At 37.0% G+C, this 18,599-nt stretch overlaps 2 protein-coding genes across 3 annotated transcripts; both read right to left on the bottom strand.

Annotated features, from left to right (window-relative positions):
* Positions 1 to 3,012: 3,012 nt before the first annotated feature.
* On the bottom strand, positions 3,013 to 6,630 carry LOC111373284. 2 transcript variants are annotated; one of them, XM_022995789.1, is made up of 4 exons: positions 6,480 to 6,630; positions 5,661 to 5,789; positions 4,366 to 5,549; positions 3,013 to 4,275 (listed from the first exon to the last, which is right to left on the bottom strand). In XM_022995789.1, the coding sequence occupies exons 1-4, from the start codon at positions 6,597 to 6,599 to the stop codon at positions 3,312 to 3,314; spliced, it is 2,397 nt and encodes a 798-aa protein (XP_022851557.1). In that variant the 5' UTR covers positions 6,600 to 6,630; the 3' UTR covers positions 3,013 to 3,311. The 2 variants fall into 2 exon arrangements, with proteins under 2 accessions (XP_022851557.1, XP_022851556.1); XM_022995788.1 differs by having other exon boundaries at positions 3,013 to 5,549; positions 6,480 to 6,629.
* A 6,526-nt stretch (positions 6,631 to 13,156) lies between these two features.
* LOC111373291 lies at positions 13,157 to 18,349 on the bottom strand. The gene is made up of 7 exons (XM_022995799.1): positions 18,291 to 18,349; positions 17,762 to 17,769; positions 16,891 to 17,423; positions 16,624 to 16,755; positions 15,805 to 15,933; positions 14,510 to 15,693; positions 13,157 to 14,419 (listed from the first exon to the last, which is right to left on the bottom strand). Exons 1-7 carry the CDS (start codon positions 18,347 to 18,349, stop codon positions 13,456 to 13,458), a joined length of 3,009 nt encoding a protein of 1,002 aa, XP_022851567.1. The 3' UTR covers positions 13,157 to 13,455.
* Between the last annotated feature and the right edge of the window lie 250 nt (positions 18,350 to 18,599).

Raw genomic sequence — 18,599 nt, 5'->3', positions numbered from 1 at the left:
ACGTTTGGTTGGCCTTGAATTTCTCAATCGGAGATAGCTGCAATTTTATAGAGATCTAACATGGGATGTGTTTTAAATTGATATATTTTTTCTTTTTTTAAAAAGTGGAATTTTGGATATCAAATCTTCAATTCTTTTTTCTTTAAGATCATTCATTCTTCTTGTTCAATCAAGTAGGAAAATTCTATTGAATTCAAATTGTCTCGATGGTATATTTTCTTCTCCAGATGTATGTAGTTTCGAAACCTCTATTTTTCAGTTCGATTCCTTGAAATGGTCTTTCTTGTTACGGCCATTGAGCAAAAGGAGAGACCATTTTTACAAAAGAAAAGGGGGGATAACATACCCAATTGAGCAACTCTCATTTTAGTTTAGTCAGTCGAGTAGCAAGGAATCCCCTTTCTAACGGTAGAGTTTATAAATAGTCAATCTGGTTCCCTAACTTTGCTTTGAATGTCAATCAATTCTTTTTTCTGGTATTGATGCCCCCTCAACTATGGTCAATTTTTTTCTAAAGAAAGGTCTAGCATCCAATAGCTCAAGGATACAATGGCTTATTTATAGGCATTTGTAGGGGTATTCTAATCCTTTTTGTAAATGGACACTCTCGTTATTAAGTTTAAGTCCCATTCTCAATATTTTGTTGAAGTTGTTACGCCCCTAACTAAACCACTTCGGCACACCACTCCCCGAAGTGCCACGTGTCCATCCGAAATGGTTCCGAAGTGAACTCGTGACGACCTCCAACATGACGCGCTGCAAGGCAAAGAGTAGATCGATAGAAGCAACTAAAGTGCCCCTTGACTCCGAAGTGTTGAGCACTCCGATGTGCTCCCTTAACAGATCCCTTCGCTGCCACTTTCAGAAAGATAGCTGTCAGAATCCACTCTGCCTCCAAGGGTTAATTGATGTGACATCTCCATAAGTCTAGTTGATGTGACTTATCAACTTTATGTCAATTGAGAAGAATTAATTGACCGTCCACTCTAGACACGACTGATTGACGCTTATGAGTGGACGCCTCACACCGTCAGATGCATAAACGTGTTCCACATCCAACAGTGCTCTACGTCTATAAATACCTAAGGTTTGGCAGGAAACAAAGGTAATGAAACTCTCAACTTAGCTCTCCATACTAAGAAATATATATTCTCTTCCCAACTCTCTTGCATAATTTGAGCACTATTCCGATCACCTAACATTGATTTGACTGTCGAAGTGTATACGGCCTCCACCACCCTCGCTGGTTCCGACCGTGTGCTTCTAACCGTGTGTTGTTATGTGTAGGGAGAATTACGTGGAGTGGCTATCCGTTGACCACGTGGAGGGTTCAATTCGCAAGGTCAACGGAAGTTTCGATGTTGGACATTTGTCCAATAATCCATTGCATGCATGCATGAGTTTAGTGCACTGAGGTCCAAATTAATTTTGTTAGTATTCGTCTAGGGCCAAACCAAGGCCTTTGTCCATTGATGGCCGAGGCCCTCCACGAAAAGGTTCTACTCCACAATTTAGGGAAGCCTCGGTAGTCAGAGGCAAATATTTAGGAAAACTGGGCATGCAATGGGCCCTTCAATGGCTGACAAGAAATCTAGGTGAACAATAATTAATTTAGAACATAACAGGTTATACTCAATTTTTGTCCTGAATTATCCAAGTTATTGTTCATCAGTTATATTGAATTTTTGTAACCTGATCATGTTAGACTAATTTAGTTGCTAGGATTATGGAAGCCTCGGTAGTCAGAGGCAAATATTTAGGAAAACTGGGCATGCAATGGGCCCTTCAATGGCTGACAAGAAATCTAGGTGAACAATAATTAATTTAGAACATAACAGGTTATACTCAATTTTTGTCCTGAATTATCCAAGTTATTGTTCATCAGTTATATTGAATTTTTGTAACCTGATCATGTTAGACTAATTTAGTTGCTAGGATTATGATGTGACCTTTTTAAAATTTTCATTTATTAATCGTTGATTTGAATTTTAATTATTTATATTATAGATTGGCGTCCTATTATCTGGCTAATTTTATGTTTGTTTTGGGATTTGTATTAAGACTAAGAGGTAGTGCAATCTTAATCGGTATCGTAATGTAAACATTCTTTTTGTATTCATATCTTTACAGAAATATAGTAGGGTCATAGATAAAAATTAATTTATTTTATCTCAAGTGAGAAAATTAACATATTAGAAAACAATGCTGCCAATTAAAACCAAGAATTGGCTAATATCGGGTATTTAAGGATTAAAGTGGATTAACAACGATGAATTCAAGATCCTATTGCCTTTCATGACTTTGTTAAATTCCAAGACACTCACTTTTTAATTATTTATTGTAGTTAATAGCTAGATTAACCGAAAACACCCCTTATTAAATCCGTGTCTTAATTTAGGTTAATTTTGATTTAAGTGATAAATAAGTAATTGACGCAAAGCAAAATAAGTAATTCAAGCGTAATATCTTAAAAACACAATTTTTGAAATCCATCAAATTAGGAAGAAAATAAACTTCAGAAATTTTATTAATGTAAGATGATAAAAAATAATGTAATAATCCCTTATTTATAAAGGTTTACATGAAAACCTAGTTTAAACAAACTAAAATTGAAAAGAATTCAAAATAAACTAAATGATAAAAATAACACTAAAACTTTAAAAGCAATTTCGAGTCCTAAACAAACTCGGATGGCCAAAATCCATTGTATGTCACAGCGAAAGTGTAAGTTCTACTCGTCTCATCATTCCCTTTCCAGAATGATATTATGAACCGAAACTAAAGTTCAGACGCTCTCTCTGCACTGTTACGTTTTTCCAATTTTGATTCAACTCTTCTTCAATCCATTCTACATCATAATCAATCCTCATAAGATTGATAATTTACTCAGTCTATATTACTTGTCCACGATACCATGAACTAGCAGGAATATATTGCGACAATTATCTACAATGAAATACTCAAATCATGTTATGTAGCCCAAGTAACTTAAGAGCATAATAACGAGAAATGTGACCCCAACAAAGACTCCGGAATAGATTCAAAAAAAGTTCGTACATTATGAAATTTCTAGATCTCTCCACGAACAACAAATAGAGCAAAGTGAAGCAATCAAATAAACTAGAAAAAAATGCTAATCTTTTTCCCAGAGGATTATTGTGCACGGAATTACATAGTACTCAAAGCTTCCATCTCTCAGTAACAAGAAAATAGAAATAAAACTTGAACAATGGTTTCTAACACTCGGTAAAAACAAAGCATAACTAAGGGCTAAAATCAGAAATAGCATTTTGACATCTTACTCGACAAAATCAGAAAGAAAACTTTATTCCATTAGTTGTAGCAAACAAATTGTATTCTTCAATAGAGTCTTCCTTATTGCAAGCATCATGACCATCAGGTCGGTTCACTAATAAATTTGGAGAAATATCACCAGCAATTCCTTCTTCCAAAGAGTCACCATCCAATTTAGACCCTGCTGAAAGAGCTATAGGGCCACCAAAGTGGAAAAGAGAGAAGTTTGTATTTCTTATTTCTGATATTTCAGACTTCACAATTTTCCCAGCTTCGACAGCATTTGGTGCTTCCGCAGTATACTGCTTATTAGCTGGAGCAACCTTCCGTACATTATATCCATGTTCAGCTTCTTTTAGCACACCTAGATTTGGAACCTTGGCACACTCTGTGCCAGTGCCATTAACACAAGCGGCTGGCTGGAAAAAAGGCAACTGAGCAGAATTAAGTAATGGTGGAGCTAGATGCTGTAAGGCTCCATATTGCATAAGCCGTGCAGTTCCGTTCAGACCGTATCCAAAAGGGTTAGCAAATAAATAGTGTTGGCTGTGATGGGGTAAGGGCATCAACCCATTTGTAGGAGCAGCTGGCCAAGAAACTGGAGTCTGGCAATAAGGTATTGTTGGTGCCGGGAACATTGGATAGTCTATGCTTTGATTGTGCAATTGCGGGAGCAAAGTTGGAGGCTGCACAACCATACTGACATTAGATCTCCCATTATCACAATATGAAGTTGCTTTCAAAGGAAAATTCCTGAAAGAATTGGTTCCATCACAGTCAAGTGTCTGGCTAATGGTGCCATCCCCCCTCTCTGCGCTTTGCCTTGTCTCCATCACAACTCCGTTACACTCAGTGTAGATATTTTTAAGGCACTGTGAACTTTCTCTTCCCTCTGAACTTTGGCTGGCCTCATCTGAATCCGACATCGATGTTGAATCCGAGATTTGATGGTCTGAAGAGGATGTGCTGCTGTCTTCCTCACTGAGGCAGGAGGAGCAATTGTCAGAGTTAGAAGAGCTACCAATTGATGATTCTAGCATTACATGTAAAGATCTAGTTGAAGGACATAACTTCCCATCCTCTTCTGCTACATCCTTTGAGGATTGCTGGGACTTTGTCACCGTCTGAAATCCATTTGGTCCAATTCTGCCATTTTCAGGTCTAGACATAATTGAATCTTGAAAACCATAATCCTTGCGATTGGTTGATACTGAAATACTCGTCACTTCGTCAGATTGACTGGTAGCAGGAAATTCAGGGAGGCGATCAGATACAGCACCTTCAACTTTGAGAGTAGAAATTGCAATAATATCAGAATCTGAATTGCTTCGGATGTATTTCTTCTGTGAATCCAATGGTTCCCAAACTTGCTTAATGTTAGGTGAACTGTTCCCAGCTATAATTTTACTTTTAGGTCGTCCACTCATCTCACGTGAACACTCAACTAGGTTATACTTGAGTCCACGATAATATGGTTTTGACATACCAGAGACCTCCAACTTATTCACATATTTGGGGTCCCGGACTGCTCTTGTAATATGTGATTCAGGCCTTGCTCTGTAAACGTCATGAGGGTTACAGCTGCGAGCATGTGAATCAAATCTGTCACCTCGTACCCTATTCTTGGTACCCTGAAACTTTTCACTAAATTTTGAGCCAAAAGTTCTACTGTTCTTTGCAGCATTATTTCTAACATCAAAGCCATCATCATGATATCTCGATTCACATTTGCTAACAGTATCCCCAAACTCTGTAACAACATTACTTTTTCTCGCACCTGACCATTTTAAGTTCAAATCCTGTTTGGGGTCTTTTTTAAACTTTAGCTTCCTGCTAGCATATTTGATGTGATTGTGGGGGAAAGAGCAGTTCGAATCTCTAATATTGCCAATTTCCCCATTAGGACTGTCTTCTGAATGGTTTTCTGTATTTGAATATACATAATCCTTCAAAAACTGGGCATCTTGAATATCTGGAGACAATGGGCTGGATGAAATAGCTTCACCAGTTTCACTGATACAATCTTTGTTACTGACCACATTTGAATTTTCATCAAGAGTGGGCGTGGGGTCCTCCTTTGAAACATCGGGAACCACAGGATCTTGATTTGATTCAGCACATTCCATCTCCTTGTTTTCCTTCTCTTTTAATCTTTCCTTTCTTCGGAGCTTTTTCTCCCTTTCTTTTGTTCTTCGGCGCACCTTTCTTTCTTCTTCTTCACGCTTTTCCTTTTCTTCTTCTTCAAGAAGTTTAATCTGTAAAATCAAAGTTGAAGGGGAAATCGAGATAATACCATGAAACTCAAGATGATATGTTGAGGCAGCAAAATGCTCAAGGGGAGATTTAAATTATTACAGGTTCAGTACCTGCTTTTCTAAGGTAATGATTTCCTTGCATGCAACATGCACGCGTTCTTCAAGCAACTTCAAACCAAGGCACACAAAACTGCTGTGTGCATTCTGCCGTGCAGTTCCTTCTCTAAAGGCCTTTTCAACCTGCAGAATTTATCCAGCACCTAAGAAAACTTCAAAGTGCCAACAAATAGACGTGGAGATTAAATGTAAGACCATGGTATATTAAGAGCATACAGTACACAAAAACATAAGCCCGAGTCCTTCAACTTATTCTTTCCTCAAAAATGATCAAATTTCAAGGTACAACTAGAAATGGTGAATCAGTTATGCAGTTAGGCTTGTTCAACTTGTCATACAGTCTTGTAAATTTAACTGTGTAAGGAGTTCATAGCATTAGAAGTTTTGATGTGAGAATTTCTACAGATAACAAAAATCCATCCTTCTGAAGAATTGGTTGAACAAGGTCGACATGTCTCAGAAGCTACAGCCATCTATATAGTGTAAGACATCTTAAAACATCAAAATCAATTACCCACAAATATGAAACAACTATAAGTCAAGTTACGGTTTGGATTACAGATATGGAAAACATGGAACCCTAGGATGCTCCCCGTTACTAACATCAAAATCAAATACCCACAAATATTGAAGCAACTATATTTCAACTTTCACTTTGAACTACAAATATAGATAACATGGGAACCCTAGGACTCTAGATATCACTAATAAGAACTATAAATGACTTTAAAAGACAGTAGATTAATTCTGTTGCTTACTTTCTGTGAATTCAAAAAGATAATTCATAGAAAAGGAAAGAAATGATGAACGTGCCTGATCCTTGAATATTACAGTTGCAGCATCTAGAAGGAAGTCTCTAGCAAGCTCAGGACTCTTCGCATGTTTCTGAGGACGAGAGCACTCACCATCAAAGTCATTTCCATCCTTATCCATGGAATCATCATCCTGAAATCACAATGGAAATAAAAACATAACAAGAAATATCATGAGAATAAATAGAGAATGAGGGGAAAGGATATAGGAAGGAATTCCCGAATCGCATTTTATTGGGAACAAGGTCTATGTGATCCTTCAACCAACTACCTCACATTGGTCGACTATTCCCTCTTAGCTGTGATGTTTTCCATCTCTACTTTCACACTTCAGCACTCACCATAGGTATCATAGACATATTCTTGATTGTAACTACAAAACTTAGTTGGGGATGAGGATCTTGCATCTCCCTATACCAATTCGAGCTTTTATCACGTGATACATTTGGGATAATTATTCCCTAGTCACGTGATAATAGTATCAATGTCTTATGGCTTGGAAGGCTTTAGAGCCCTCTGATTTTATAATTAGACTGTTCCATTTATTTGCAATTCGACCATACCTCTATCGTGCATCATATGGTTCCTGTTCATCCCTCCATCCTCCCTATCTATTAAAAACACCAACAACCTTGGAAGGTCACCACTTTTCAATTCAATGGGTGAACTTGGCCTCCCCAACGTGGTGGTTATATAAAAAAGTCAATTGTTAGTAAGAATAATGCGGCCCATTTTAGATTTGCTATATGTCCTCACCTTTTTTCCTTCTTTTATCCTATTTGAGAGGCAGAATCACATGTTATTGGATTTTATACGCAATAATAGAGATGTGAAAGAGAGAAATCAACATAAGTATTTAACGTGGTTTGATGATGTGTCTATGTCCACAAAGAGTGAAGCAGAAATTTTATCCAGTATGAATAATAGGGTTACATCATTAATGTTTATACCTACCCTAGCCCAAGCCTATACAAGAAAATACCCATGTACTGTATCCTAACTTATTTAGCATCCCTGGCAAACATACAGTACTTCACTCCAGTATTGACCTATTTGATCCAGTAAATATGTGTTTCATCTTATATGAGCCACATACATAATAATTTCTTCCTTAGCGAATGGAAAACAATAAAAAGCATAATATGGGAAAACACCATTTAGGAGCTATAGGTTGGGACACCTACTCTCTGACAACTAGTGATGTTAATCAAGTTCAAGCAAAGTTTAAACCTGTCCATTGTGATTGACTTTATCAACTTGTCTGCTATATTCTCTGAGGTGTGCGCCTTCTTTAGCAATGGTTATTCTGAAGTAACCTTACTTAATTATCTTGTTAATGTACTTGGTTTTTGCATGGTAAATCTAGTTCTTTACTAAGAAGATGACACTGTAAGTATCATAATACAACTTTATTCCATCTTACCTGATCCCAAATTCCCTGACAAATCCTCTCAACCACAAGAATTCCTTGGTTGCCTTATTTACTACCATGTACTCTACTTTAGTTGTGGATAATGATATAAGTGGTTGTACAATTGATCTCCAACATATAGGCCCACTTGCGAGTGTGGAAATGTAACATATATAGGACCTCCTATCATCCAAGTCACTTACATAATATGCATTTTCACACATGTTGTCTCTCAAAATATAACATATATAGGCCCATCTGCATTTTCACAATAATGTCATCCAAGTCACTTGCATAATCTACATTTTCACACATTATTTTTTTCTGTACATACACTTACACCCTATCAGTTTCTTCTCCTCTAGAAGCTTCACTCACATATATCATTTTTATACAATGACCCAATTTCCTCCGTCATAGCCTCTACCCATTTACTTTTCTCCTGACTATAAACGACATTTTAAACAGTTACAGGATCGCTATTGCTGATAATAAGTGCATAAAAAACTAAAACTCTGAATCTATACTTTACCTGTGGCCTATTAGTACGATGTGATCTATTTTATGGCAATAACTGATCCTCTTCTGAACCATAACTATCAACTCCCTGAGTATTAATCTCCATGTCAATATTGTCTAGCTCTATCTGCACACTTGGCTCTTGTCGCCACCCTTACCTAGACTAAGATTATCTTCATCTAGAGAACCTTTAAGTATTAATGTTTCATATGTTCACTATCTTCTTTGTCTCTATATCCCAAAACTTGTACCCTTTTACATCTTTCACAAAGCCAAAAAATGTACTTTTTTAATTTCAAATCAAGTATGGATCCCTGATCACTAGATATATACACATATGTTGGATACTTGAATACTCTCAGTCCAACATAATCAACTTCATTACTTGTCCAAACTTTCACTGCAACTTTTCCATCTGATCTGTTTATGACATAACATGCCACGTTTACCACTTTGTCCAAAATCTCTTCGAAAGCCCATCATTCAGCCTCAAACATCTTTTCGTTCTACAGTTGTTCTGTTCATCTTCTCCATTACACCATTCTAATCCGATGTCTTGTGAATTGAAAAGTATCACTGAATACCATGTTCCTCTCAAAATTTTAGAAACTGTGAATTTGTATATTTTGTACCATTGTCTGTCCTGAGGTACTTAATTTTCCTATCTGTTAGGTTCTCTACATCTGCTTTCCACATTTAGAACTTGGCAAAGGCTTCAGGCTTGTGCTTTATGAAATAGAGCCAGACTTTTCTAGAGAATTCACCAATGAAAGTAATAAAATACTGAGATCCACCTTTAGACAACTCCGTCACTAGTCTCAAACATCAAAATACACATAATCAAGAATGCTTTCTATCTTGCGCATTCCCCTCTAACCTTGAAAAACAGGGTCTTACTTGATTTTACTTTCTTCAACAAATTCCTTTTGTGAAGTCAATCACACCATGTTCTCCTATATGCCCCAGTTGCATATGCTATAGAAAAGTGTTATCTAACTTAGATTCTGTTGTAGCAACTCCATCTACAACTGCATTTCCTAGTAATTTATAGATATTTCCTACAATTTCTCAATTCCATCGAACTTCATCACATCGAATTTTGTAATCGAAGAACTCGTCATCTAAACCTAGCACTCTGATTATAGTTGTTGGACTTTATACACAATAATAGAGAAGTGAAAAAAGAAATTGACACAAGTATTTAATGTGGTTTGGCGATGTGCCTATGACCACAAGATGCCAAGTAGATATTTTATTTAGCATGAATAATAGGGTAACATCATCAATATTTATACTAACCCTAGCCTAAGTCTATCAAGACTTTAGGATTCGTACAAGAAAATACCCATGTACCATACTGTGAGAACGTTGTCCCGCACTCTCAACCTAATCAGCTTTCCTAACAAATAGACAGCAAATTAAAATCCACAAGACTGATGCTATTGCTTCGCTCTACTCTGGAATCGTTCTATTTGATCTAGTAGTGTGTTCCACTCTATATGAGCTATATACACAACACGGTGTCCATTTTGCATCAAGGACTGCCTCATGGCATCGTTCTGGTCGACAATATGTTGCACGTTTGTAGACATATCAGCTACCGTTTGAGTTAGCCATTCTTCTTGATAATCTCCAATTTCTTCTTCAAGTATATCTCTCAATTGGGATTGTAAGTTTGTCGTGCCTATTTTCCTTCTGTTTCACATCACTATTTGATTGGCTTCCATTTATACTTCTTAACTTTTTATGTTCATCACTTGCTTTCTTATTGTGGTTTTGTTAGGAAGTTCTCTTAGATGGCGTCAAATTGTTGACCTTAAAAATGAAAGTTATTCTTTAAAGTCAATAAATGATAGTTTCTACTCCAAATTTCAATAGCGTTTTCCCTCTTTTAGGGATTTTGGGTGAGTTAGCCAACTTTGTTGTAAAGAGAAGAGATTATAATTTCGACGTTTGGTTGGCCTTGAATTTCTCAATCGGAGATAGCTGCAATTTTATAGAGATCTAACATGGGATGTGTTTTAAATTGATATATTTTTTCTTTTTTTAAAAAGTGGAATTTTGGATATCAAATCTTCAATTCTTTTTTCTTTAAGATCATTCATTCTTCTTGTTCAATCAAGTAGGAAAATTCTATTGAATTCAAATTGTCTCGATGGTATATTTTCTTCTCCAGATGTATGTAGTTTCGAAACCTCTATTTTTCAGTTCGATTCCTTGAAATGGTCTTTCTTGTTACGGCCATTGAGCAAAAGGAGAGACCATTTTTACAAAAGAAAAGGGGGGATAACATACCCAATTGAGCAACTCTCATTTTAGTTTAGTCAGTCGAGTAGCAAGGAATCCCCTTTCTAACGGTAGAGTTTATAAATAGTCAATTTGGTTCCCTAACTTTGCTTTGAATGTCAATCAATTCTTTTTTCTGGTATTGATGCCCCCTCAACTATGGTCAATTTTTTTCTAAAGAAAGGTCTAGCATCCAATAGCTCAAGGATACAATGGCTTATTTATAGGCATTTGTAGGGGTATTCTAATCCTTTTTGTAAATGGACACTCTCGTTATTAAGTTTAAGTCCCATTCTCAATATTTTGTTGAAGTTGTTACACCCCTAACTAAACCACTTCGGCACACCACTCCCCGAAGTGCCACGTGTCCATCCGAAATGGTTCCGAAGTGAACTCGTGACGACCTCCAACATGACGCGCTGCAAGGCAAAGAGTAGATCGATAGAAGCAACTGAAGTGCCCCTTGACTCCGAAGTGTTGAGCACTCCGATGTGCTCCCTTAACAGATCCCTTCGCTGCCACTTTCAGAAAGATAGCTGTCAGAATCCACTCTGCCTCCAAGGGTTAATTGATGTGACATCTCCATAAGTCTAGTTGATGTGACTTCTCAACTTTATGTCAATTGAGAAGAATTAATTGACCGTCCACTCTAGACACGACTGATTGACGCTTATGAGTGGACGCCTCACACCGTCAGATGCATAAACGTGTTCCACATCCAACAGTGCTCTACGTCTATAAATACCTAAGGTTTGGCAGGAAACAAAGGTAATGAAACTCTCAACTTAGCTCTCCATACTAAGAAATATATATTCTCTTCCCAACTCTCTTGCATAATTTGAGCATTGTTCCGATCACCTAATATTGATTTGACTGTCGGAGTGTATACGGCCTCCACCACCCTCGCTGGTTCCGACCGTGTGCTTCTAACCGTGTGTTGTTATGTGTAGGGAGAATTACGTGGAGTGGCTATCCGTTGACCACGTGGAGGGTTCAATTCGCAAGGTCAACGGAAGTTTCGATGTTGGACATTTGTCCAATAATCCATTGCATGCATGCATGAGCTTAGTGCACTGAGGTCCAAATTAATTTTGTTAGTATTCGTCTAGGGCCAAACCAAGGCCTTTGTCCATTGATGGCCGAGGCCCTCCACGAAAAGGTTCTACTCCACAATTTAGGAAAGCCTCGGTAGTCAGAGGCAAATATTTAGGAAAACTGGGCATGCAATGGGCCCTTCAATGGCTGACAAGAAATCTAGGTGAACAATAATTAATTTAGAACATAACAGGTTATACTCAATTTTTGTCCTGAATTATCCAAGTTATTGTTCATCAGTTATATTGAATTTTTGTAACCTGATCATGTTAGACTAATTTAGTTGCTAGGATTATGATGTGACCTTTTTAAAATTTTCATTTATTAATCGTTGATTTGAATTTTAATTATTTATATTATAGATTGGCGTCCTATTATCTGGCTAATTTTATGTTTGTTTTGGGATTTGTATTAAGACTAAGAGGTAGTGCAATCTTAATCGGTATCGTAATGTAAACATTCTTTTTGTATTCATATCTTTACAGAAATATAGTAGGGTCATAGATAAAAATTAATTTATTTTATCTCAAGTGAGAAAATTAACATATTAGAAAACAATGCTGCCAATTAAAACCAAGAATTGGCTAATATCGGGTATTTAAGGATTAAAGTGGATTAACAACGATGAATTCAAGATCCTATTGCCTTTCATGACTTTGTTAAATTCCAAGACACTCACTTTTTAATTATTTATTGTAGTTAATAGCTAGATTAACCGAAAACACCCCTTATTAAATCCGTGTCTTAATTTAGGTTAATTTTGATTTAAGTGATAAATAAGTAATTGACGCAAAGCAAAATAAGTAATTCAAGCGTAAAACCTTAAAAACACAATTTTTGAAATCCATCAAATTAGGAAGAAAATAAACTTCAGAAATTTTATTAATGTAAGATGATAAAAAATAATGTAATAATCCCTTATTTATAAAGGTTTACATGAAAACCTAGTTTAAACAAACTAAAATTGAAAAGAATTCAAAATAAACTAAATGATAAAAATAACACTAAAACTTTAAAAGCAATTTCGAGTCCTAAACAAACTCGGATGGCCAAAATCCATTGTATGTCACAGCGAAAGTGTAAGTTCTACTCGTCTCATCATTCCCTTTCCAGAATGATATTATGAACCGAAACTAAATTTCAGACGCTCTCTCTGCACTGTTACGTTTTTCCAATTTTGATTCAACTCTTCTTCAATCCATTCTACATCATAATCAATCCTCATAAGATTGATAATTTACTCAGTCTATATTACTTGTCCACGATACCATGAACTAGCAGGAATATATTGCGACAATTATCTACAATGAAATACTCAAATCATGTTATGTAGCCCAAGTAACTTAAGAGCATAATAACGAGAAATGTGACCCCAACAAAGACTCCGGAATAGATTCAAAAAAAGTTCGTACATTATGAAATTTCTAGATCTCTCCACGAACAACAAATAGAGCAAAGTGAAGCAATCAAATAAACTAGAAAAAAATGCTAATCTTTTTCCCAGAGGATTATTGTGCACGGAATTACATAGTACTCAAAGCTTCCATCTCTCAGTAACAAGAAAATAGAAATAAAACTTGAACAATGGTTTCTAACACTCGGTAAAAACAAAGCATAACTAAGGGCTAAAATCAGAAATAGCATTTTGACATCTTACTCGACAAAATCAGAAAGAAAACTTTATTCCATTAGTTGTAGCAAACAAATTGTATTCTTCAATAGAGTCTTCCTTATTGCAAGCATCATGACCATCAGGTCGGTTCACTAATAAATTTGGAGAAATATCACCAGCAATTCCTTCTTCCAAAGAGTCACCATCCAATTTAGACCCTGCTGAAAGAGCTATAGGGCCACCAAAGTGGAAAAGAGAGAAGTTTGTATTTCTTATTTCTGATATTTCAGACTTCACAATTTTCCCAGCTTCGACAGCATTTGGTGCTTCCGCAGTATACTGCTTATTAGCTGGAGCAACCTTCCGTACATTATATCCATGTTCAGCTTCTTTTAGCACACCTAGATTTGGAACCTTGGCACACTCTGTGCCAGTGCCATTAACACAAGCGGCTGGCTGGAAAAAAGGCAACTGAGCAGAATTAAGTAATGGTGGAGCTAGATGCTGTAAGGCTCCATATTGCATAAGCCGTGCAGTTCCGTTCAGACCGTATCCAAAAGGGTTAGCAAATAAATAGTGTTGGCTGTGATGGGGTAAGGGCATCAACCCATTTGTAGGAGCAGCTGGCCAAGAAACTGGAGTCTGGCAATAAGGTATTGTTGGTGCCGGGAACATTGGATAGTCTATGCTTTGATTGTGCAATTGCGGGAGCAAAGTTGGAGGCTGCACAACCATACTGACATTAGATCTCCCATTATCACAATATGAAGTTGCTTTCAAAGGAAAATTCCTGAAAGAATTGGTTCCATCACAGTCAAGTGTCTGGCTAATGGTGCCATCCCCCCTCTCTGCGCTTTGCCTTGTCTCCATCACAACTCCGTTACACTCAGTGTAGATATTTTTAAGGCACTGTGAACTTTCTCTTCCCTCTGAACTTTGGCTGGCCTCATCTGAATCCGACATCGATGTTGAATCCGAGATTTGATGGTCTGAAGAGGATGTGCTGCTGTCTTCCTCACTGAGGCAGGAGGAGCAATTGTCAGAGTTAGAAGAGCTACCAATTGATGATTCTAGCATTACATGTAAAGATCTAGTTGAAGGACATAACTTCCCATCCTCTTCTGCTACATCCTTTGAGGATTGCTGGGACTTTGTCACCGTCTGAAATCCATTTGGTCCAATTCTGCCATTTTCAGGTCTAGACATAATTGAATCTTGAAAACCATAATCCTTGCGATTGGTTGATACTGAAATACTCGTCACTTCGTCAGATTGACTGGTAGCAGGAAATTCAGGGAGGCGATCAGATACAGCACCTTCAACTTTGAGAGTAGAAATTGCAATAATATCAGAATCTGAATTGCTTCGGATGTATTTCTTCTGTGAATCCAATGGTTCCCAAACTTGCTTAATGTTAGGTGAACTGTTCCCAGCTATAATTTTACTTTTAGGTCGTCCACTCATCTCACGTGAACACTCAACTAGGTTATACTTGAGTCCACGATAATATGGTTTTGACATACCAGAGACCTCCAACTTATTCACATATTTGGGGTCCCGGACTGCTCTTGTAATATGTGATTCAGGCCTTGCTCTGTAAACGTCATGAGGGTTACAGCTGCGAGCATGTGAATCAAATCTGTCACCTCGTACCCTATTCTTGGTACCCTGAAACTTTTCACTAAATTTTGAGCCAAAAGTTCTACTGTTCTTTGCAGCATTATTTCTAACATCAAAGCCATCATCATGATATCTCGATTCACATTTGCTAACAGTATCCCCAAACTCTGTAACAACATTACTTTTTCTCGCACCTGACCATTTTAAGTTCAAATCCTGTTTGGGGTCTTTTTTAAACTTTAGCTTCCTGCTAGCATATTTGATGTGATTGTGGGGGAAAGAGCAGTTCGAATCTCTAATATTGCCAATTTCCCCATTAGGACTGTCTTCTGAATGGTTTTCTGTATTTGAATATACATAATCCTTCAAAAACTGGGCATCTTGAATATCTGGAGACAATGGGCTGGATGAAATAGCTTCACCAGTTTCACTGATACAATCTTTGTTACTGACCACATTTGAATTTTCATCAAGAGTGGGCGTGGGGTCCTCCTTTGAAACATCGGGAACCACAGGATCTTGATTTGATTCAGCACATTCCATCTCCTTGTTTTCCTTCTCTTTTAATCTTTCCTTTCTTCGGAGCTTTTTCTCCCTTTCTTTTGTTCTTCGGCGCACCTTTCTTTCTTCTTCTTCACGCTTTTCCTTTTCTTCTTCTTCAAGAAGTTTAATCTGTAAAATCAAAGTTGAAGGGGAAATCGAGATAATACCATGAAACTCAAGATGATATGTTGAGGCAGCAAAATGCTCAAGGGGAGATTTAAATTATTACAGGTTCAGTACCTGCTTTTCTAAGGTAATGATTTCCTTGCATGCAACATGCACGCGTTCTTCAAGCAACTTCAAACCAAGGCACACAAAACTGCTGTGTGCATTCTGCCGTGCAGTTCCTTCTCTAAAGGCCTTTTCAACCTGCAGAATTTATCCAGCACCTAAGAAAACTTCAAAGTGCCAACAAATAGACGTGGAGATTAAATGTAAGACCATGGTATATTAAGAGCATACAGTACACAAAAACATAAGCCCGAGTCCTTCAACTTATTCTTTCCTCAAAAATGATCAAATTTCAAGGTACAACTAGAAATGGTGAATCAGTTATGCAGTTAGGCTTGTTCAACTTGTCATACAGTCTTGTAAATTTAACTGTGTAAGGAGTTCATAGCATTAGAAGTTTTGATGTGAGAATTTCTACAGATAACAAAAATCCATCCTTCTGAAGAATTGGTTGAACAAGGTCGACATGTCTCAGAAGCTACAGCCATCTATATAGTGTAAGACATCTTAAAACATCAAAATCAATTACCCACAAATATGAAACAACTATAAGTCAAGTTACGGTTTGGATTACAGATATGGAAAACATGGAACCCTAGGATGCTCCCCGTTACTAACATCAAAATCAAATACCCACAAATATTGAAGCAACTATATTTCAACTTTCACTTTGAACTACAAATATAGATAACATGGGAACCCTAGGACTCTAGATATCACTAATAAGAACTATAAATGACTTTAAAAGACAGTAGATTAATTCTGTTGCTTACTTTCTGTGAATTCAAAAAGATAATTCATAGAAAAGGAAAGAAATGATGAACGTGCCTGATCCTTGAATATTACAGTTGCAGCATCTAGAAGGAAGTCTCTAGCAAGCTCAGGACTCTTCGCATGTTTCTGAGGACGGGAGCACTCACCATCAAAGTCATTTCCATCCTTATCCATGGAATCATCATCCTGAAATCACAATGGAAATAAAAACATAACAAGAAATATCATGAGAATAAATAGAGAATGAGGGGAAAGGATATAGGAAGGAATTCCCGAATTCCCCACATCTAGACATGATAATTAAAAACCCCAGGTTGATACCTCTTCTTCTTCGGCCTCCTCAGCATGCTCAAAGAACTTTTTAATGCTTTCCCCACTCGTAATTGTAACAAAACCATCACCAACAACAAGTCTGCAATGAACGCATTGTCGACCTCTCAAAGCATGAGCTTTCACACAAAGTTCATTGCAGCGTCCATCCATTTTCCATGCCTGTAAAGATATATAACATGCATGCAACCCACTAAGATCTAGCCCACTTGCTTGAACTCTTCCCCTCAATCCAACATTTTCAAACTCCAAGATATCACATTTTCCTTTTTCACTTCCAATTGCCCATTCAAAGTGATGGTATGTTCCAAATTCATCTAAAAATGTTTGTTGCCAGTCAGCTTGAACTGTGTCATGAAAAACCTCGCATTGGAAGGCAGTGTCTGCCACACAAAACCAACTTGTGCAACGAGGTTCCCTTCGCATGCGTTTTAGCTCCTTCAGCTCCTTGAACTCTCGTATAACATTTCTTCGGCAATCTCTACAAAAGCTCTTGCTGTCAAACCTGCCACAAGAAAGGAAAACTTCAGATGGTATTCAATTAACTACATGTGCATGTCAAATTAAAAAGCCAGGAAAATCACCTTTCTGCTGGGGAAGTATCTTTCCATTTTTGTAGTTTTTCTCTATTTTACAGAAAGGATGAGTTGGTTGGTTTTTTTTTTTTTTTTTTTGGGGGGGGGGGGGGGGGGGGGGGGGTTCTTTTTAAAATAAAAAATTCTCAAAATATCCTATCTTCTAATTGTATTTTCCTCCGCATTTCAACTTTCTCTACCTAACCTCAGATCATAACTTCTGTAATGCTAGTTAATTACTTGTTCATTCTAATTGATTGCATTGCTAATTTAAGATTTTAACATACCACGTGCTCTAGTTAACAGAACAAGAGTAATAATTATAGTCATAATTATTTAATATGGCCACATTTTTCATTGAACTGCCACATTGTTAGCAGTCCTATTTTCCCTCTAAAAGTAACAAATATGAGATCGTGCACATTGAATGTCCATCCTGAAAACTTATATTGATCTCTTATGAGGGAAAACAGCAAGATTTACTTAAATGATTCACTTCAGCAAAATAATTTAATTAAAGTTTCTATCATTCTTCAAAATGACTGTTATTCCAGTATGTTAATGAGTCATTTTACTACTGTCACCAGCATTCCCAACCAGATGATTAGCAAAGCCAATGGCACCTTTGAGAAAACAATGTACATCCTTCTGAAATAACTAAAACTTTGTGTAATAATTAAACCACTCAGAAGACAGCTCTAAGCTAACTTAATATATGACTTTGTTAATTTAGACCAGAATGTTTGAAAAAGAATTCAGTGCTGATTCAAAGACATAAGGGGTGCACAAAAGTAAATTGCCATCTCTGAGGCTTACATCAAGATGACTTTAATTGGTTGTTCTCTGAGACTGGCAACACCGCGGATGCTTAGCATGGTAAAGCAGACTTTAGTAGCAACTAGCAAATATCTCCCCTTTTCTTATATTTAATGGGAACAGTCTCAGTAATCTACAGGTTGATACTGATTCATACTGCTATAGATCAAAGTGTTTAGCTAATGGAAGCATTGAAAACCCAAATTTTACCCACACAAGTACGTGATCTGCTTTCACTAACCAAAAAACAAGAGCTGCAAAAGTCACACATCATTCCTTGCATTAGGTTTAATAGTCCTGTTTGTGTAA

The sequence above is a fragment of the Olea europaea genome, unplaced genomic scaffold (assembly GCF_002742605.1).
Source record: "Olea europaea var. sylvestris unplaced genomic scaffold, O_europaea_v1 scaffold1107, whole genome shotgun sequence".
NCBI classification, from domain to species: domain Eukaryota; kingdom Viridiplantae; phylum Streptophyta; class Magnoliopsida; order Lamiales; family Oleaceae; genus Olea; species Olea europaea.
This window is presented reverse-complemented; position numbering and strand designations above follow the sequence as displayed.

What these genes read in the sequence shown, in the direction of transcription:
- LOC111373284 (XM_022995788.1), bottom strand. Translation starts at nt 6,599, where the DNA reads ATGGATAAGGATGGAAATGACTTTGATGGTGAGTGCTCTCGTCCTCAG. An exon ending in CTGTAATATTCAAGGATCAG is followed by an intron (nt 5,790 to 6,479) that starts GCACGTTCATCA and finishes TAAATTCTGCAG; the next exon opens with GTTGAAAAGGCCTTTAGAGA. An exon ending in TCATTACCTTAGAAAAGCAG is followed by an intron (nt 5,550 to 5,660) that starts GTACTGAACCTG and finishes TTGATTTTACAG; the next exon opens with ATTAAACTTCTTGAAGAAGA.
- LOC111373291 (XM_022995799.1), bottom strand. Translation starts at nt 18,349, where the DNA reads ATGCTAAGCATCCGCGGTGTTGCCAGTCTCAGAGAACAACCAATTAAA. An exon ending in AGGAGGCCGAAGAAGAAGAG is followed by an intron (nt 16,756 to 16,890) that starts GTATCAACCTGG and finishes TTGTGATTTCAG; the next exon opens with GATGATGATTCCATGGATAA. An exon ending in GTAGCAGAAGAGGATGGGAA is followed by an intron (nt 14,420 to 14,509) that starts GTTATGTCCTTC and finishes CTCCTGCCTCAG; the next exon opens with TGAGGAAGACAGCAGCACAT.